At 47.1% G+C, this 21189-nt stretch overlaps 2 protein-coding genes across 4 annotated transcripts in view; one reads left to right on the forward strand and one right to left on the reverse strand.

The window, feature by feature from the left end:
* The window catches only part of RMC1 (regulator of MON1-CCZ1), a 29050-nt gene extending 17603 nt beyond the window's left edge, over nt 1–11447 (forward strand). For 2 of the 3 annotated variants that reach the window (XM_025364998.1, XM_025364999.1), the window contains 10 exons: nt 3422–3466; nt 3722–3775; nt 5479–5607; nt 6633–6739; nt 8860–8979; nt 9296–9373; nt 9687–9791; nt 9888–9956; nt 10046–10271; nt 11285–11447. In XM_025364998.1, the coding sequence (XP_025220783.1) occupies nt 3422–3466; nt 3722–3775; nt 5479–5607; nt 6633–6739; nt 8860–8979; nt 9296–9373; nt 9687–9791; nt 9888–9956; nt 10046–10271; nt 11285–11364 (1013 nt within the window). In that variant the 3' untranslated portion in view covers nt 11365–11447. The remainder of the gene's footprint in view (nt 1–3421; nt 3467–3721; nt 3776–5478; nt 5608–6632; nt 6740–8859; nt 8980–9295; nt 9374–9686; nt 9792–9887; nt 9957–10045; nt 10272–11284) is intronic. The other variant, XM_025365000.1, reaches the window with a different exon arrangement.
* NPC1 (NPC intracellular cholesterol transporter 1) overlaps nt 11159–21189 on the reverse strand; it is a 55601-nt gene continuing 45570 nt past the window's right edge. The window contains exons 16-25 of the mRNA XM_025364996.1: nt 21007–21147; nt 20377–20466; nt 19752–19942; nt 19298–19413; nt 18436–18565; nt 16320–16520; nt 15104–15335; nt 14071–14184; nt 12984–13146; nt 11159–11944 (exon numbers count right to left, since the gene is read on the reverse strand). Coding sequence (XP_025220781.1) covers nt 11862–11944; nt 12984–13146; nt 14071–14184; nt 15104–15335; nt 16320–16520; nt 18436–18565; nt 19298–19413; nt 19752–19942; nt 20377–20466; nt 21007–21147 — 1461 coding nt within the window. The 3' untranslated portion in view covers nt 11159–11861. The remainder of the gene's footprint in view (nt 11945–12983; nt 13147–14070; nt 14185–15103; nt 15336–16319; nt 16521–18435; nt 18566–19297; nt 19414–19751; nt 19943–20376; nt 20467–21006; nt 21148–21189) is intronic.

The raw sequence follows: 21189 nt of genomic DNA on the forward strand, positions 1-21189 counted from the left end.
CTTGGCCTCTCAAAGTGCCGGGATTACAGGCATGAACCACCACGCCTGGCCCAAATTTTTAAATTTTTGATAGAGATGGGGTTTCACCATGTTGGCTAGACTAGTCTTGAACTCCTGACCTCAGATGATCCGCCTGCCTCAGTCTCCCAAAGTGCTAGGATTACAAGTGTGAGCCACCGTGACCAGCCTGTTCTAGTTTTTTAAAAAATGCAACTACTACTGATCATATAAGCTAAAATTATGTTGTGAAAAAAGCATTTTCTAAGATAGATGAATCTCCCTTGGGAGGAAATAATTTATCTTAGCTGTAGAATGGATAGTTTTGATTACTCATTGTTGGTGAAAGATGTTTTAATACTGAATACGTCCATAACGTTTTCTGTTTGAGCTCTGTAACGCTGAAATTAACTTTGGCTGTATGCTTGTTACTTTAGCCTGGGATCACTTTTCTCCTCCTCACATTCCGTGTGACAGTGATGATGAATATTGCATTCTTTGGGACTGACAGTCACAGTAAGTGCTTTGGCTGTGGCTCTTAGGCTTACCCAAATCAGTCCTCCTCCTGCCTGGAGAGGTGGGGTTGGGAAGTCAGAAGAGTGGAGGCCAGGAATTCAGGAAAAGGGAAAGTCATTTATTTGCTTCATTTTGCCTTTTCCCAGTGTAATTGATTTTCACACAGAACTGAAAGAATATTCAACACTCTCTCTCTCTCTTTTTTTTTTTTCCTTAAATAGAACTTTATTTTCTCACAGTTCTGGTGGCTAGAAGTTCAAGATGTCTGCGGGTTTGCTTTCTTCTGGGGCCTCCCTGCTTGCAGGCCTCCTTGCAGATGGCCGCCTTCTCACTGCGTTCCCACAGGGTCTGTCTGCTGTGCCTGTCCCTCCCAGCAGCAGTCTCTCCCGGCTCTCTTCTGAAGGAGACTGGAGTGCAGAGTTGGCTAGTCTGAGGTTTCAGTGTACAAGACGTAGTCAGATGGCTCACACTTGGAACCCTGGTACTAATATTTTATTCTTTGTCAGACAGCACTGGGCGGTTGACCCAGCCTGCAGTCAGGATTTCCTTGTACCTTTCACCCAGGAGATTCAGAATCGGGCTCTGGCTGAAAGTTTAGCAAGAGCAGCATCGTCAGCCTGACTGCCCTGTCTTGCTGGATCAGCCAAAAGCTAAGTTACTTTCTGGCACAGTGGGAGGAAGGAGCTGGTTCTTAACAGACATTTGGTTAGGTCTTTTGGTCTCCTGTGTTCTCTCGAGCTTCTTCCTTTTCCTCTGTAAATAATGTTAGCATTGAAAGAATAGATTTTGCCAAGTGATTGTCTTGTGTCTGCTGCCCACTTGGCATGAATGTAACTGCTGGTGAATTGGGGAAAAAAACTAAACATTTAGAACAAGCCTGTCCAACCCATGGCCTGTGGGCCACATGCAGCCCAGGACAGCTTTGAGTGCAGCCCAACACAAATTCTTAAACTTTCTTAAAACATTATGAGGTTTTTTAATGATTTTCTTTTAAGTTCATCAGCTATGTTAGTTATGTTAGTGTATTTTATGTGTGGCCTAAGACCATTCTTCTTCTTCCTAATGTGGCCCAGGGAAGCCAAAACATTGGACACCCCTGGCTTAGAACCTTTAGCTCTGTTCCAGTGGTACAGGACCAGTTAGGAGGCATCAGGTTCTAACCATCTGGTTATAATGGAACAGATGCGAGGCTGGGTCACAGTCATAGCCAGTGCAGAGATCGATAGGAGGAAGTCAGGAATCCACCGAGGGTCTGGGGATCTAGGTAGTTTGGGCTGCAAAGCATTTTCAGAGGTTAGTGACTTTCATTTCCTGCTGGGCTGTGAGCCCTGGCAGGTTGACGCATCCGTGTGTCTTGCCCACTGTGCTGCCACTGGGTGGGCGTGCTCAGGAATTGAATGGGCCTGTTTAGACAGATATAACCAGCACTTTGGGAAGAGTCAGCCACCCTTTTTCTTTTTGTTTTGGGCCTATTAGAACAGTGGGTCTCAATCTGACTACATATTAGGATCATCTGGGGGGCCTTGGAAACGAAAGCTCTCACCTGACAGTGTCAGGTCAGCCACACAAAGATGAGGGCTGTGCACTCAGTGCAGACCTTGATCCTTAGGTCCAAAGTGCGAGTGTTCTTCACCAAAGCTTCTCTGCCTGGGCTTTTTCCTGGCTTTGGGCAGTCTGTTCACAATGACCTTTTCTCTGACCAGCTGATTGAAACCTGCCTTGATTGCACCTGGGTAATTGGAACAGAACCAGGAGTCATGGTTAGCTTGTGGCGCTGCCTAACTGGTTGCTAAGGGTCCCCGCCATGTGAGGTTTTGGGGGTCTGCTTCCCAGACGAGCTCACTGTGCCTGGACCTACTCTAAGCAATGGATAATCAAGCTAATTAATTAAGTGGCTGGGCGCAGTGGCTCATGCCTATGATCCCAGCACATCGGGAGGCTGAGGTGGCCAGATCACTTAAGCCCAGGACTTTGAGACCAGCCTGGGCAACATAGAGAGACCTTGTCTTTCCAAAAAAAAAAAAGAAAAGAAAAAAGTTAGCAGCTCTGTTCCAGTGGTCACGTGCCTTTAGTCCTAGCTACTCTGAAGGCTGAGGCAGGAGGATCACTTGAGCCAAGGAGTTCGAGGTTGTAGTGGGCTATGATCAACTACTGCACTCAAGCCTGGACAGCAGAGCAACACCCTATCTGTCTTTAAAAAAAAAAAAAAGGCCGGGCATGGTGGCTCACGCCTATAATCCCAGGACTTTGGGAGGCCAAGGTGGATGGATCACTTGAGGTCAGGAATTCAAGACCAGCGTGGCCAACATGGTGAAACCCCATCTCTACTAAGAACACAAAAAAGTTAGCTGGGTGTGGTGGCACATGCCTGTAATCTCAGCTACTTGGGAGGCTGAGGAAGGAGAATCTCTTGAACCTGGGAGGCGGAGGTTGCAGTGAGCCAAGATCGCACCAGTGCACTCCAACCTGGGCGATAGAACGAGTCTCCACCTCAAAAAAAGATAATTAAGCTGTGGTAAGCTACAAGCCACATTTATTTGAAACATTCTCCGTGGATGATCTGGGTATTTGATTTTGAATCCTCCAAGTAAATTTCTCAGTTCCTTAATGTGCATCTGTAAATGATCATGAGTCATCTTTGGTTATTTAAAAAAAAACCCAAACCACAGTGATGGAAGCCTTGATGTGCTTTCTTTTTCTTGGTGAGATTTTCCTGGATTGTTTTCACCTCCTTCCCCCTTCCTCCCCGTATGTGCTATCAGTGAGATGGAACAGTTCATTTCTTCCTTAACTACAGCTGAATGAACATTTTGTCACGACATTAAAAAGTGCTGACTTTTGCGTCGTAAGTACCAGCATTCGCAGCGTTTTCTGGCTGCATCGCACTTAACGTTTTCTCAATTTGTAGGTCCTGCTGCCGTGACCAGCCAGTCTCCTGTTCCGTGTAAACTCTGTATCCTTTACTAAGGCGTTGGCACCGTGCACAACAGGGCAAGTGGTCACCCTTACAGAGTGGTCCTGAAGCCCTCCTCTGGGCAGCTGTGAATAACGCTCTGGGAGCCACCCCGCAGCCAGCTTCCCTGACTCTCCAGGGGCCCCGTGTTCAGCGTGGACTCAGCACATGGGGGGCAGGGGCGTGTGCTAATGGAAACTGGTTTTGCCTTTTGTTTTCGTCTTTTCCTGGTTTAGAATTTCCTATAACATGTGGATTCTTCATCCTGGATTGTCTTTCAACCTGACATCATTATCAGTGCAAGCCAAGGTAGGTCAGCGGGACAGTTGTCATGTTAGAACATGGTGCTTGTTGACTTTGGATCCCAGTTGTAGCCAGGGACATTTTTAAGGTGAATCTCTGAGAAATGACCCCTCCTTTCAACCTTGGGAATGGGATTTTTTTTTTCACTTTATACTGTTTTCTACTATATGTGCATTTTATCAAGAACATATACTACTATTAATAAAGCAACAACTAAGAAAGCCATTCTCGTGCCTAAGCCCATTCTGGAAAGCCAGACTCCACCCCAGCCTGTCTCCCTTCGCTTCTCCCATTGACCTTCCCTCCGGTGTCCATGCCCTTTTGTGTTCTGCACGAGCCCAGGAGGTGTGCTCCTCTTTCTGGCCTTGCTGATGAAGCCTCCTCAGCCTATTGGTTGTCTCTTCCTGGGTAATCTGTTTATTAGAGAAATCTTATTTTTTTAAGGCAGGGTCTTGCTCTGTCACCCAGCCTGGAGCGCAGTAGTGCTATCTCAGCTTACGGCAGCCTTGAGCTCCTGGGCTCAGGCGATCCTCCTACTTTAGCCTCCCGAGTAGCTGGGCCTGCAGGCGCACACCACCACGCCCAGTTAATTTATTATAATAATAATTATTTTGAGACAGAAGCTCGCTTTGTCGCCAGGCTGGAGTGCAGTGGCACCGTCTCGGCTCACTTCAACCTCTGACTCCTGGGTTCAAACGATTCTCCTGCTTCAGCCTCCCCAGTAGCTGGGGTTACAGGCATGCACTACCACACCCAGCTAATTTTTGTATTTTTAATAGGTACGGGGTTTCACCATGTTGGCTAGGATGGTATCGATCTCCTGACCTCGTGATCTGCCCACCTTAGCTTCCCAAAGTGCTGGGATTACAGGTGTGAGCCACCACGGCCACCTATAATTTTTTTTTTTTTTTTAGAAATAGGGTCTTGCCATGTTGCCCTAACCTGTGTCTCTAATACCTTGCCAGACTGGTATTAGAGAATTTCCTATGTTACTCTTTAATCCTCTGTGTATTTTCGAGCCTTTCCTCTGGAATTCCTAAGAATTCTTGAGGAGAGAATTAGCCCTGATGCTGGAAGCATCCACTGTATGTAATGAAGTCATTTTTCTCCTGTGCATCTTGCTGGTGTTCTCCTGTACAGCTGCTCTGCACCTGCCTTGGGACAACTGAAAAAGGGATCACCCAGATGATTTTTTATGTGGCACTTCATTCTGCAGAACTCCAATTGGGAAAGGCCACACCAGATGCTGGCAGTGTGGGTGATCAGTACATTTATGGGTCGATGAATGGATGATCGATGTTCCATTGAGAGCCTCTGGAGTTATGTTTTAAACTAATGAGTCGTCGTAGGAGAAACCAAAGCACAGGACTGAAGTTGATGCCACATGTTGACATCTTTTTCTATTTTAAACATTAAAAGAGGGACTAGGTCTAGGGAAGGCCCTGTTTGGCATGAAGGACTAGGGAGCTACACCATTGATGTGCCCCTGAATGCAGAGGTTACTTGGAAAGAGTCAGCCAAGTGTGCAGTAGTTTGGCCATCAGTCCTTCTGTTGTAGACATGTTCTTGAATGGCTTGGCTCTGCTTTGGTTAGGAAGAAAAAGCTACATTTATCACCACTCACCCTGCAGATGTTTAGGGGAACCACTTTTGGGCTTTTGTTATGGTTTGCATCATACTGTTATATTTGCTGCCTCTTTAAAATCCAGGTTACCTCTGGAACCTCCAAGTGAAACTTGAGCCCATAGTAAATCTCTTACCAGACAAAGGAAGATTGATGGACTTTCTCCTCCAGAGAAAAGAATGCAAGATGGTCATCCTGTCTGTCTGTTCACAGAGTAAGTTGAATCCTTCCCCCTTGGTCTGGTTCTGGTATGAGGCCTGTGCTGCCCAACACTTTTTATCGGGATGTGGGCCAGATTGTTGTGCCTTGTCTGTAATCCATAGCCTCATTCTTTGTGTGAGGGGTGGCTATGTGACCCCCTAGGAAAGGCTGCTAAATGGAAAGATGACTTGTAGAGATACTTGTAGAGAAAAGAACAATAAATGGGATGGTTCTGAATCAAAGTGGGCACACAGGAGGGGAGTGGGCCACCGCCCCTGGCCTTCCCACACACCTCTTTCAAAATCCAAGCCACGTCACTGCATGTGTCTTCTTTAAGCATCCCCTACTGAGGCCAGGCATGGTGGCTCATGCTTATAATCCCAGCACTCTGGGAGCATGAGGCAGAAGGATTGCCTGAGCCTAGGAGTTCGAGACCAGCCTGGACAACAGGACAAAACCCTGTCTCTATTTAAAAAAAAAAAAAAATTAGCTGAATTTGGTGGTATACACCTGTGGCCCCAGCTACTCCAGAGGCTGCAGAGGGAGGATTGCTTGAGGCCGGGAGGACAAGGCTGCAGTGAGCCGTCTGTGCCAGTATACCTCCAGCCTGGGCGACAGAGCAATACCCTGTCTCAAAAAAAAAAAGCAAAAGAAAAAAAGAATCCCCTACCAATATGTGCTATTGGTGTTTGTTTTGTTTTGGTAGAGATGGGGTCTTGCCTTGTTGCCTAGGCTGGTCTCAAACTCCCAGCGTTAAGTGATCCTTCTGCCTCGGCCTCCCCAAAGTGCTGGGATTAGAGGCATAAGCCACTGAGCCTGGCCTGCTATAGCTTTTTTTTTTTTTTAACTGTAACCAGAAAGGGGTTGCGAATGACGTCTAGGTATCAGGTCTTTAAAGTACTGCATTTCTTGGAGTGTCCCTTAAAGGTACTTTTGCGTTGGTAACCTTTTGAGATCAGTTTTTATCATAGCAACGTGTGGAAATTCTGAAGCTGACATGAAGTTGGTTTGATCCGTGTGAACCTTGTGCCTTTCCAGTGTTAAGTGAGTCAGACAGAGCGTCGCTGCCCGTGATAGCCACTGTTTTTGATAAACTCAACCATGAGTATAAAAAGTACTTGGATGCCGAGCAGAGTTACGCGATGGTGAGTTACATGGAGTATGACAAAGGGTCCTCCTCCCCCACCCCCTCCCTGGTATTTTCTAAGTCATTATGATGCAAAATTGTTTCCTATAGATTAGAATAACGTCACTGAGATTTGCTGCCTGCCACAGGGCAAGGTGGCGATAGTGGGGGATAGTGGGGAAGTAGTAAATTCAGGGGCCCTGCATCCCATGAGCTGGAGGCCACATCTCACTTCATACCTTCACTGTTTTTTTTTTTTTTGAGACGGAGTCTCGCTCTGTCGCCCAGGCTGGAGTGCAGTGGCCGGATCCCAGCTCACTGCAAGCTCCGCCTCCTGGGTTCCCGCCATTCTCCTGCCTCAGCCTCCCGAGTAGCTGGGACTACAGGCGCCGCCACCTCGCCCGGCTAGTTTTTTTCTATTTTTTAAAGAGACGGGGTTTCACCGTGTTAGCCAGGATGGTCTCGATCTCCTGACCTCGTGATCCGCCCGTCTCGGCCTCCCAAAGTGCTGGGATTACAGGCTTGAGCCACTGCGCCCGGCCCATACCTTCACTGTTTTTGTTTTTCCCCCATCTGTGTTTGATCTTGCCTGTAGATCCTTGGCCTACTGTTATATATAGATGAGAAAAATCAGTCTCTGCTTTGCAATATTTTGTATATTTTTCTGTTTTGCCAGAGTGAGGACTTAGTAAATTAAATTTGAAGTATTTCTGTTTGCCACACCTTTCTTTCCTGTTGAGATAGCGTCCTGTTGAGATAGTGACGATTCAGTGTTAGCACTTAGCAGGCATGTTTGTAGTGAAGGTAGTAACCATGGCTTATCGCCACCAATTTCCACTGTATTACTCGTACGTCATACCTCCTGAAGCCAGAAAGAAGAAAAGTTTAGGACAAGGAGAATGACTGACTTCACTTCCAGGATCTGATTAGTCCTAGGCTGAACATGGTTTTAAACCAACAAAAGCCCCGGAACTGCACTCCCCTTCAGCTGTTCGTGGAAGGGTAAGAGGTCTGAGATAGGCACTGAAGAGGGCCGGTTGCCTGGACAGTGTCCATTTCCACCCCGTCAGATATGAGGGATGGCTGAGTCCTTTTGAACCCTATTGCCGTGGGTGTTCTGGCCTGTGGGAATCAGCAGGTCTGATCCCAAATGGCAGTTTCTGTGCTGTCCCGCACTGTCTACTGGGCTCCATAAACAACATGACTCAGCAGTGGGGGCCAATGACCAGCCACGTGAGCAGCATCTGGAGTTTCTTGGAAATGCAGGTTCTCAGACTACACCCCACAGCTATTGCATAATCTGCATGGATCTGAACTGCTTTTTTTTTTTGAGACGGAGTTTTGCTCTTGTTGCCCAGGCTGGAGTGCAATGGCGAGATCTTGGCTCACCACAACCTCCTCCTCCTGGGTTCAAGTGATTCTCCTGCCTCAGCCTCCCACGAGTAGCTGGGATTACAGGCATGTGCCACCACGCCTGGCTAATTTTGAATTTTTTTTTTTTTAAGTAGAGACGGGGTTTCTCCATATTAGTCAGGCTGATCTGGAATTCCTGACCTCAGGTGATCCACCCGCCTTGGCCTCCCAAAGTGCAGGGATTACAGGCATGAGCCACCGCGCCCAGCCGGAACTGCTTTCAAACGTCAGGTGAGGTCGTCAAGGTCTCAGAGCTTTCCTGTTCGGGACTTGTGGTGCTCTGGCTTCCCACCTAAAAATCCCTGGAGACTCCATGCAGGCGCTCCTCACTTATTGTAGGATCAGGACTTCATAAAGCAGGGATGCAGCAGGCCGTTTCATTTTTGCCAGATAACAAATGCCCGTGGTCCAGGATTAAGAAGCTTAGACAGGAAGTTAAAAAATTGTAAGAGGCTAAGTGTGATATATTTTAAGAGAAAACTTGCTGACACATGCTTTTTCCATTTCATCTACCATGAACATTGGAGTGTTTTCAAGATGACCAATTCTGACTTCCTAGACCCTCCCCAAGCCAGCACAGGAAATATTTTATCTAAGTAGAGAAAGAAGTGTGTTCCGCTCATATCCTGGGGTCCACATCGAAGAATGCAGTCCTTGTGGATGAACTGTAAACAGCACCCTTCCTCTAAGATGCCGAAGGTCATAGTTTGTGGTTTCTTCTTTCAGGCGGTGGAAGCAGGGCAGAGCCGAAGCAGCCCGCTCCTCAAGAGGCCGGTGCGGACCCAGGCGGTGCTGGACCAGTCGGATGTGTACACCCATGTCCTGTCAGCCTTCGTGGAAAAGAAGGTGGGCTGCAGCTTTCCGCCTCTTCCGGACTGAGAATGCTCAAAACAAGGCAGTTGAGGAAAGCAGGAGACTTCATGTGATTAGAATCACTGGAGTTTCCTTGGGTGAGGACCTAGAGCTGGTAGTTTGGTTTCTGATACTCAGGCCTAAAGCATAATCAGTGACAAGTGGTTCTGGAGCGATTTATGCAAAACCAGTGAAAGATGAACACTGGGCCATTTTAAGATGGAAACCAGGCGGGTGTTGGATAAAGTGTTATATGCAGCCCCTTTTGCACCTCGTTGGTATTTATAAAACCACATTTTTTTCTCCCTAGGAGATGCCTCATAAATTTGTGATAGCCGTGCTGATGGAATACATTCGTTCTCTTAACCAGTTTCAGATTGCAGTACAGGTACCTTCAAATCAGCTGGTCCCAAGTTAAAACAGCAGGAATTAAAAAAAGACACAGTCCCTCTTAGAAGATGACTCATATTCTAAGACAGGTCTGCCTCCCTGACTCAGAATGCTGAGTGACTCTCCCAACATTCTTATTAGTTGGAATGGAAGTGTAATGTCAAGTTGGGGTCTTTACCTGCATGATGAAACCACTTCTTGTAGTGACACTTTGGCCATGTTGGTTGGAATAGCCAGTCCTCGGGGAGCCTCTAGTCTGTTGTGGCTGAATGATTTGGAAGTGTTCTTTCACTTTTTACTTTTGTCCTCAGCATTACCTACATGAACTTGTTATCAAAACCCTTGTCCAGCACAACCTCTTTTATATGCTGCATCAGTTCCTGCAGTACCACGTCCTCAGCGACTCCAAACCTTTGGTATGCATTGCCAGATTTCTACTTCCATTGTGGTTAAAAACAGAAAATTTTAACTGTTAACCTTCCAACTGAAGCAGGTCTAAAAATGCCTTTCAGGCTTGTCTGCTGTTATCCCTAGAGAGTTTCTATCCTCCTGCTCATCAGCTATCTCTGGACATGCTGAAGGTAAGTCTGATGTGTGAGGTTTTAGACTATGGAAACTAACTCTGTTCCTGTTGTTTGCACTGACCTGGACTTCTCTTCCTTATTCCTAGCGACTTTCAACAGCAAATGATGAAATAGTAGAAGTTCTTCTTTCCAAACACCAAGTGTTAGCTGCCTTAAGGTTTATCCGGGGCATTGGTGGCCATGACAACATTTCTGCACGAAAATTTTTAGATGCTGCAAAGCAGACTGAAGACAACATGCTTTTCTATACAATATTCCGGTTTTTTGAACAGCGAAACCAGCGTTTGCGAGGGAGCCCCAATTTCACACCAGGTGAGAATGCAAAGACTTGGGGTAACCATAGCCTCAAAGAGTAGCAGAGGGCACTGGCAGCTGGTGGGCGAGGACTCTTGGGTTAGCGTTTTTGTAAACAACACAATTTGGTAACAGCCCACCTAGCCCTCGGCCCATTATTTGTAGCAGAGTGAATTCAGTATGCTGACAGAATCTGAGTTATGCTCTGGAACTCACCAAGGAAGGTGTGTTTTGAGTCAAGACACATTTAGGACCTATTAGGCACAGCCCATCTCTTATAGCAGATCTTGGAATATCTCTTGAAGCCAGGAATAAGACGGCAAATGGTGGCTAAGTATTTTAAAGGGCCTGGGGCTTGTTAAAGTTTCAGTTTTATGAAGTATACATTGGTTGATCATTCTCATTTATTGTTTTCGTTGAGACGGAGTCTCACTCTGTTGCCTAGGCTGGAGTGCAGTGGTGCAATATCGGTTCACTGCAACCTCCGCCAGGTTCAAGCGATTCTTCTGCCTCAGCCTCCTGAGTAGCTGGGACTACAGGTGTGTGCCACCACACCCGGCTAATTTTTGTATTTTTAGTAGAGATGGGGTTTTACTATATTGTCCAGGCTGGTCTCGAACTCCTGACCTCGTGATCCACTTGCCTCGGCCTTCCAAAGTGCTGGGATTACAGGCATGAGCCACTGCACCTGGCCCTGGTTGATCATTCTCATCTCCAAATAGTTATACAACCTAAGACATCTTTAGGATAGGGAAGGATCAGGACTCTCTAATGAAACATGTAGGTCTGACTCTTTCTAGCTCAATGTAAGACGGCATTTAGTTACCGTAAGGACAGGATGGAATCTCTTCCATTTAGCTTTTCTACTTGTCTCTCAAAGCAGATAGGGCAACCCCAAAACTTACTTAGGAAAACAATGTATTTTATTAAAGAAAAATAAGTTAAAACCCAGTAGACACACCTACGAGATGCTTTCTTTGTCCCTCATTTCATGCCACAGCTAACTGGCGATTAAATCTCTTCCTTTCTAGGGGAACACTGTGAAGAACATGTTGCTTTTTTCAAACAGATTTTTGGAGACCAAGCTCTAATGAGGCCTACAACATTCTGAAATCACTTGCTGTTTTTTTTTTTTATATAAAAATGTGTACAAAGTTAATTTATTGCATTAATAAAGCTCTTTAAACTATAAAATGTTATAAAGTGTATCTACAACCTCAAATATCAGTAAAACTGTGGTACAGAACTTGTGGGATGGCTTACTCCTAAAAGGAGAGACAGTGCATTGATTGGCCTTTCCAGAGTGTCAGGGAGTGGATCACATTCACAGCCATCTAGTGTCACCACCTGCTTGCTAAAGAATGAGGTTTCTTTCCTGAAGAAGCTGGGAGAGGTTTAGTGTCCTGTGGTTGCCTCCAGATTTAGTAATACTGCTTCCCAAGTCAAGTGCATTCCTGAGTTCACGGGCACTATGTTCAAAGCTGCTGCCAATCAGCCTGATGGTTGGCACCATCCGGTGTTCAACTTGGCCTGGCCGATGCAGCACCCGTCCAGTGGTAAACCGACCGACCCTTAGACACAGTTCAGTCAGGATGCCCTGCGAGAGGGCTAGAAATTTAGAAGCCGTTCGCGCTCTGTCCCTTTGTATCGCTCTTCAGTGGCACAACTTTTGGCTTTATTTACTGATGGCCCTATGAGAGAGAAAAATAATTTTTCTTATTTCTGCAGGAGAAAGGGAACTGGTTGGCTGGGCATAGTGGCTCACGCCTGTAATTCCACTTTGGGAGACTGAGGCAGGAGACCTGCTTGAGACCAGCCTGGACAACAGAGTGAGACCACATCTCTCTCCCATTTGGAGAGGGGCTCTTTGCTTTCTTCCTCAGGCTGGAGTGCAGTGGTATGAACACGACTCGCTGCATCCTGAACCCATCCTTCTGGGCTCAAGCACGCTTCCTGCCTTCGCCTAACAAGCAGGTGGGACTGCAGACGCACACCACTTCACCTGGCCAGTTGTATTTTTGTAGAGATGGAGGCCTCACTATGTTGCCTAGGCTGGTCTCAAACGATTCTCCCCTCTCAGCCTTCCAAAGTGCTCATCTCTCTTTTTTTTTTTGTCTTAAAGAAAAGGAGCTAGTGTATTAGATTGTAATAGAACTACTTTCTATCGCCCGGAGATGATAAAAAGCCCCTCATTTTCTTAATCTTTTACTTCAGTGCTCCAATTTAGTGACAAAGCTTTAAGTCAAGCAAATCAGTACTGTCCTTTCAACCGTGGGTCATTTTTGTGCAAGGTGAAGTGGCCATAGAAGTAAAAGGATCAAGAATAGTCTCGAGATGAACAGAGGCAGCACTTTGCTGAGAACGGGAAATCCGTGAGGGACATAAAAAGCTGCTCTGCAGCGCTGCTGGTGTGGGAGCCGACTACAGGACGGACTCCTCCATCTCAGCGGCAGGGAGGAGCTGCCCCACCTGCTGACACTCAGATCCATTCAAGGGCTGGCTCCAGGCCTCCAGAAAAAACATCAGCAACTTACTAGTGAAGTAGTCTACACCATCATGAAGCCCCTGGATGGGTTTTTTCTCTTAGAATAATTTTTTTTTTTACTCAGTATCATTTATCAAATGACCATTAGTATGAGTTCAAATACTTGAAAAGAATGCCTCAGGACAGAATCCCCTTTCAGTAATGTGCTTCCTCTTATGCCACCCTTTTAAGACAAGAACTCTTACCTATGTAACTGAGTAAGACAGGGAGAAATATTAATCCGTGAGTGGCGCCCAGTAAGACCATAGCCAAATACATCCTGAAGTAGAATATCTGGAAAATTTGAGATTTGGCAAAAGCCAACACCACAATCCCTCCAAATTTTGTAAGCGTGATTCCACTGAACACCTAAAAGAAGAGATACTGTGTTAGACACCACTTTTACCAACCTGTAATGGAAACACTTCCTTACAAGGATTTCTCCCAGGTTCAAGTGATTCTCCTGCCCCAGCCTCCCGAGTAGCTGAGATTATAGGTGTGCGCCACCATGCCCGGCTAATTTTTGTATTTTTAGTAGAGATGGGGTTTCACCATGTTGGCCAGCCTGGTCTCGAACCCCTGGCCTCAAGTGGTCTGCCCACGCTGGCCTCCCAAAGTGCTGGGATTACGTAGGCATAAGCCACCGTGCCCAGCCCTTATGGGGATTTCTTAATATTCAAGGTCCAAAGCAATGGGAACTGAACCCAGGTAGCATCATCTACTACCTAACACTATTTTATCTGCTGCCTTATGATCCCGGGGGAGAGGTATGACCAAGGTAAAAGCTGTGTATTCTGCATAGACGCCGCATTGTGTCTCTAAATTGAGTATCTTTATGTTCTCAAGTGAAAAATGTTTAAAAGTGTTACGAAACAAAGTTTTAGTTTTACTCTTTACCAAGTATTTTCTACAGTGGTAAAGAGATAGGCTAAGCCAGGGTGTAGAGTTGAACCAAGACGACTCTCCAGGCACCAACCGCACATCACACGCTGGGTTCTGGCCCGGGCTCCCCTGCCTGCATTTTAAATGGAAAAGACTGGCAGCTGTCTCACGTTTAACTTTTCTGTTATTTTCCTGCTTCAGCACACTGCCACCTAAAAAGGAGCCGCACCGACAGGTACAGTGCTACAGAACATCTGTTCTGTTCATGATGTGGCAGCTAATTCATGAATTGCCTGAAAGCTTGCAATCCTTAGGAGCTGCTTTCTAAGTACAGGATCCAGACTCTTCAGTCACTAAGCAGGACACTTCAGGGTGCAACTCTGCTGGCGTGGCCCTGCTCAGGGTACTCACGGAGCTGCCCATGTGGGCGAGTGCCTCTTCTGCACGCTCCACACGGCTGCCTTTCGTGCTCACCGTGAACGCTCTGGTTATGTGGCTGCAGAACTCCACGGAGATGCCACAGCTCTGAAATAAAGCACTGCCTTTAGGATGATGGCTCTCTTCCTGTTGAAGACCCTAGGCAGTCACCCTGTTCCCAGGATGGGGGCTAATTACCAGGGCACCCTGGGTGCTAGAGGAGGCCAAGCATCCCACTGGACTTACAAGGCCTCCATCACACCAATCTAGACTGTACCAGGAACTTTCTGGGGCCCTCTCTACACACAGCCAAAAGCCTGGTTTTCTGTGGCATGTTTGTTTTGATCAGGAGAAGTTGCTGGAACCCCTTAAGGTCACCCCACCTGCACCGAGCTGGCGCATTGTCACAACTTCTTTTCTTGGACCTCGCGCTCCCCTATCTGAAGCAGGGTTCACATCTGAGAGTACAGATACCCTGTTCTGTTTTCCATGAATATATTCTCCAGTGCTCTCATCTTTAATGATGAAAAGCACCTGACAACCACATGGGAGGCGGGAGGCAGAAGGCACTGGTCAGAGAGCTCCTGGGGCGGGCTGCAATTTTCTAAGCAAAAAGTGAACACGCTGCTGTCATTAGGCTACAGGCTTGTGCAATCTCTAAAGAACAACAAATTACAGGCGGAATAGGCCGGAACTAGGCCAGGAAATCACATTTCCATGGTCAGAGGCAGGCACCATCAGGTATACTAGTATAGCCGCAAGGAATGGGACAAGAGAAAAAACTGAACAGAATTCCCTGTAATGTGCTTATGCTCCCAGATGTTCAACTCAATGCTCGCTCCCTCTACGCCCTGTCCCACCACCATCGAGCACTCATCCAGCACTCATCCTGCCTCTCCATGTGCGCCAAGAGCGAGCGCCAGACTTGGTATCTTCTTCCATCTTAGGGTTTACATGGAATCCAAGAGAGCAATTCCCCTAAGTGAAACAGGAGCTAGGAACAAATTGAGAGTGGACGAGGACTCACCATCACCAGGTTGACCAAGGACACGGCGTTCAGACTGATGCCCCAGAGCCACATAACTCCAAACATGTTGACCAAGACCATGGCGATGGTGGCGCACATGATGACTGCAGACCACAGCTCACAGCCCAGGAGGACCATGGTCACCAGAAATATCGCGCCCAGGGACACACCGAGGTTGAAGATAGTGTCGTCAATGATGGTCAGGTACTGTTCGTAGAAGACATAAAACACACTGGAGAGGAGGGGGGAGGCCTCGTTAAAGCTCGCTCTCACTCCCAAACACTGCATGTTCGTCTTGTCACCACTGCCAAGTGGTCAGACTCCCTCAGGAAACATCCCTTGCAGAAAACCTTGCTGGCTGTCTACAAGACTCATCGAAAGCAACTCACTCGCCCTCTCGTGGCCACTGACCACCCAGAGAAGGGCCCAGCAGTGATGCAAAATGTGTATTTTTGATAAAGTTTTTGTTTATAAGCCCAATCTATGCTATTTTATAGACATTTACAGAGAGCATTCCACAGCATTCTGGGGGACAAAAAAAAAAAAAAAAACAAATACGAATCCTGATCTATCCTGAGACACTACCTCAGGCTCAGCGGGGTCCGTGCAAGGCCTGAGGAAAAAATGCTTTCATTTATTTTCTTGTGGAGCTAATCGGCTCTTAACTTCTTCCAAACAAATCCAGGCCTTCTTGCTTTAAGCGAGATCATGGGCAGGCAGGAAAAATAAATCACTTGTTTCTCCTACCTTTCTACAGTTTTCAAATTCAGCATGTCATACATAATACTTTTCTTGCTGGGGGAAAAAAAACCCTAACAATATAAAAAGTCTACAAACAGGCAACATCCCAAATAACCAGCAGTTGGGGATTCTGGTCCATTGCTGGCCAAGGATGTAGGCCTGGCCCCGCTCTAAGCCACCTGCTCTCCAAGCGCCCCCTTGCCTTGAGCCATTTTCCAGTGTGTGTCTCTTGCAGCTGTGTGGTAGCGCAGAGATCAAGTTCTGTGTCTCTGGCCCTCAGGCCTTCAGAGAGGCTTTAGATTCTGAACCCCCTTGCCCAGCACCCATTTTCTTTGATATATTGCCCTGTGCTCGGAACGGAGTGGGGGCCAGAACCCAACCTGAAAATCAGCATCTTGCCAAGGGAACCCTCCCCATTCCCGCCCAGTGTAGGCCCTTTGCTGGGCAAACCCCACTGAAAAAGGTCAGGCTTTACCTGTAGGGAAATACCCGGTAGGCACTGCCATTAATGCCCATGGTTTCGGTGACATTACTGGCTATAAGTCGGGCTTTCTTCAGAGCATCAATAAAGTCAGCAGAGGTCTGCAGCACAGTGTGGTAGGTCATGAAGTACGTGGCTCCGACCCTGGTGCCATTGCCGAGGATGTTAACTGCGGAGCTATAGGCAGCATGCCCCCTGAGGAAAGCATCCTGGGTGTCAGAGTCCAGGTCTTGCAAAGTATCAGCAGAATCTGAGTACTGGAGGCTAAGCAAAATCACCTGACCCTGGGCTGAGGTCAGACCCAGCCGTACATTACAGGGATGAAGAAGGCCCCCGAATAAGGGAATACCAAAGCTTTAGCTTGTTCTTGCTCAGACTGGCTTTTTTTTTTTTTTTTTTTTTGAGACAGAGTCTTGCTCTGTAGCCCAGGCTGGATTACAGTGGCATAATCTCGGCTCACTGCAACCTCCGCCTTCCGGTTCAAACAATTCTCCCTGCCTCAGCCTCCCGAATAGCTGGGATTACAGGCACCTGCCACCATGCCCGACTAATTTTATATTTTTTTTGGTAGAGACAGGGTTTTGCCATGTTGGCCAGGCTAGTCTTGAACTCCTGACCTCAGGTGATCCGCCCACCTCAGCCTCCCAAAATGCTGGGATTACAGGCGTAAGCTACTGTGCCCAGCCAAATGGGCTTTTCTTGATTGCTCTGGGTTCTTCGGTACATAGCTGCTGTTTCTCCACCTGGTTTCAGGTATAATCAAACGTACAGAGTTTTCTCAGTCCTGTTGCGTAACAGCAGGCAGGAAAGGGCAAGGGCCCGGGGAACAACTTTGGCCCTGCCACTTACTGGTCATGTAACCCTGAGCAAAATGACCTCCTCTGAGCCCGTCTCCTCTTCTGTAAATGGGTATACCACCACCTGCGCAAGGCTGTGTGGTGATAACTGGAATAATGTCAGGGAGTGGCCGGCATGACGCTGGCACCCTGGAGGCTCCCCAGGAACGCTGGCTACTGCCTTCAGAAAAACGGAATCTACTGCAGCTTATTTTATGTAGGCCAAAGCATCAGTCAGTGAGTAAATCAATACGCAAGATTCATTTCTACTTTACTTCTAGGGGGAGTCATCCCATGGTACCTAGAATAGGTCTCAACGCACATGCATGATAGCGATGATTCGCTGATGTGACTCTGGTCAGATGTATGTTCTTATGAAAAAGCTAAGTTCAGGGTTTACCTAACACACATGGGGATACTCATCTTCTGCTTCCCAAAGCTTCCAAACCCCAGAGACTTCTGGGCCATATATCTGGCTTCCATGGGTAACTGGCTGCCTGGCTGGATGGGGGAGTGAGATAGCACATAACCCCATACACGGATGGGCTGGCAAGGACCATGACAGGAATAAAGGAATCGCAACCTTAATGTGGGATAACGTTACCAAAGCTAAGATGACGCCGCAGCTGCCATCAGCACAACTGAGCAGGCTGAGTTCCTTCAGGCCTGGATTACCAGCAGGCCGTTCTCCCCATCACCCCCGCTCGGAATGTGCACAGGAATCTGCGTTCATTCTCATGCCCACGTGGGAGGAGGATGCAGAGACAGCATGAGATGTGAATGCCATGCTAAGATACAATCAGTTGAACACTATGAGGCATTTTCTTTTTTTTTTGTTTTTGAGACGGAGTCTCGCTCTGTCGCCCAGGCTGGAGTGCAGTGGCGCCATCTCTGCTCACTGCAAGCTCCGCCTCCCGGGTTCACGCCATTCTCCTGCCTCAGCCTCCCGAGTAGCTGGGACTACAGGCGCCCGCCACCACGCCAGGCTGGTTTTTTGTATTTTTTAAATAGAGATGGGGTTTCACCGTGTTAGCCAGGATGGTCTCGATCTCCTGACCTCGTGATCCGCCCGCCTTGGTGAGCCACCGTGCCCAGCCTGAGGCATTTTCTTAAAAAGGTGTTTTCAGTTTCCCTGCTTCCACCAAAGGACCAGGACAGGGTGGGGCAGAGAAGAGGATGTTCCCATGCAACTGTTTTAGCCCAGTCCTCTCCTAGTTTTCTATTGCAAATTGAAGTTGCAGTGGATGCTTATCTGTAATGGCAGTAGCACTTACCCTTTGCCACACTTGGGGTTAGGGTTATCCGAAAGGAACATGGGCAGGAATCTCATGAAGTCTCCACCCTGAGGCCTCTGTTTGCCCTCCGGAGTCAGAGGCCTGCAGCGGACGCAGGCGGGGTCAACCACTGGTGGAGACATGCAGGGAGGACTGTTAGAAGAATAGGTCTCCAGATTTTTTGTAACACATTTAAAAATACTGACAGTGAGGGGCATTACTTTCTCAACTACCAATTATTTTCCTTACTAGTGAGGGATAATCTTTCCCCTTATCTAAAAGCTTCAGCCATATGTCAATTTCATAGTTTAATGATCTGAAATACCATTTTCATCTTAGGCATACTTTGCATCGTTTTTGCCCTGAAGTAGGTCTCCTCCTTCAAGGATGGCCTTGACTGGTCAGAGCCCAAGGCGTCCATGTTTTTATTAAGAAAATTCCAGGGCAACCTCGATGCTCCTATAAAACCATAGGGCAAAGTGATAAAGAAAAGAAAAGCCCTCCTCTGAGAAGCTAAGGCCAGGTACCAATCCTGAGAGGCAATCGCTGGAGTCAGGACAGGATGAGAAACCTTATCTGGAAACCACACTCCCAAGAAGTGGGCCTTGTTCAGCCCTGAGGGCAGCTGCCTGAGCCAGGAACCCTTGTTCAGCCTGCAGCCCCGAGGGCAGCTGTCTGAGCCAGGAATGACGTGACAATTTCAGAATGAATGACTGAGGAAAGGAACGATGACACAGGGAGGGAAACCCAGCTTTGATATACAAATAGGTATAAACTGAGGCACGATGCAAATGATTTTTAAATGATAATTTGAAAATTTTTCAGCAAAAAGGGAAAGATTTGGTAAAGGAGATGAAAGTACCTGAAGCATTGCAGAACTGGTCAGTGATATTGTCCACTCGACAGCAAGATGACTGCGGCTTCACCCAGTCGAAATAATCGTCGATCCAGGACGAGGGGGCGAAGCCTATCCGGGTACTAGAGAGGAGAGACAGGGTTACTGAGCTGCTCCATAGGGAGGAAGTCTTTAGTTTCAGTACTTTTCTTAAAACTTCACTTCCTTTTCTACACTTTATGCTGCTAACAGTCAAAAGAAAAACTATATGAGCACTTAATGAAAACAACCTTCCAAGTATTAGGTGGTAAATTAGTCCTTTCAAAGGTTTTGTTAAGGTAAAGCCAGATTTAACATACATTTTGCGTAAAAACAACTTTTCCAAGAAAGTCTATTCTCAGTGAGACATTTCAGGCCTGAGCTGATGGCCTGGCTGAAAGCCCCCCACTGCTTCTGAAGTACAAGACGAGGCAGTACTGACTAGTTGTCCAGCTGTGCCGCATTAAATATCTGCTGCACCAGGGAATCGTTGTTGCAGCCCATGCCACCGCACACCATGTTCTGCCCCTTGGGAGAAGTGTAGTCGTGCCCTTCCTCCAGGACAAAGTACACAGGCGGACCCGCATGCAGGTACTGACTCATGGATTTGAAATAATCCACTACGTAGGAGTCCTGAAAGACAAAGAATAGGAGAGAGTGACAGTACTCTGATAGTAACCAAGCAAGGTGAGGATCACGGAGAACAGGGGGGTGCCAGGAGACTGCTGGCTGAGATGCCTCCAGCTGGACTCATGATTCCTAACACTGCCAGTCCTGCCCCCAGGGCCGCAGGGTGCCCCTCCTGCTAGCCCCACAATCAGGAGAGCACCTCCTAAGTAACCTCATAAGACTGGTTGTTCGTGTTCTGCAGCTGTGCCCAGAGGGGCTCAGTGAGAATGTCAAGCAGCCCACACTGGCAGTGCACTGGGCAGTTCTCCTAACCCTGGAAACCCTGTCACCATTCGCAGTTAGAAGCAGGCACTTGCTTGAAACACCCACATGCATGTTTTGAAAAATGTATTCATCATCAGCTAAAGAAGTTAAAAAAGAAAAGGAAGTCATCTTACATCTGGCATCGAAAGAAACTGGTCCAATCCAATATCTACTTTGTTCAGGACTGCGATGCTGAATGACAGAACACCCACAAATATTGCTATCTGGAACAACAAATGAATCACAAGACAGAGACTGCTTAGTAGAATAAGCTTACAACCAGAAATAAAATCTTCAGCATACACAAAAAGCAGGATTTTTTAAAATGGAAAAGCTTAAATGACAGGTTAGTAGGGAGTACAGGGCAGTGGGTGAGACCATGCACCCAGAGTCCAAGTCCCCGGGTGCAAATCCGGACTCTGCCACTTATGGGCTTAGTGACTTGGGGCAAACCACTTCACCTGTCTTGGCTTCTATTTCCTCATCATTAAAGGAAAAATAAAAGTTTCTTTGCAACTTTCTGTGAATCTGAAACTATTTCAAAATACAAAACTTAAAGAAAACTCTTGTTTATATGGACTGATGAAAGCTCATGGGCAAAACATTTTATCTACTGTTCCATATTTGCTTTTGCTTTTTTTTTTTTTTTTTTAGATATATTTAACAGCTGTAAGAATCTCCTTCCCAGGCTGTCTGACTTCTTAGAAGGCGTGTGATCATCTGTTTCAGTGAGAGAAAGAGAAAAGCCACAGAGAAGCGCATACCACAATTGGTCTCATCCAGTCCTTTAGCAGAAGTGGAGAATAGGAGTTTTTGAAGAAGCGAAACAAACAGCTCTCTGAGGCCTGGACGCTTGTTCCATCTTCAGCACCTCTGACACAGCAAAAGATGTCTAGCCGATTTTTCTGAGGGCACAGAGGGGAACAAAGGTTATACCTGCTAGCTGC

This window comes from Theropithecus gelada, chromosome 18 (assembly GCF_003255815.1).
Source record: "Theropithecus gelada isolate Dixy chromosome 18, Tgel_1.0, whole genome shotgun sequence".
NCBI lineage: Eukaryota > Metazoa > Chordata > Mammalia > Primates > Cercopithecidae > Theropithecus > Theropithecus gelada.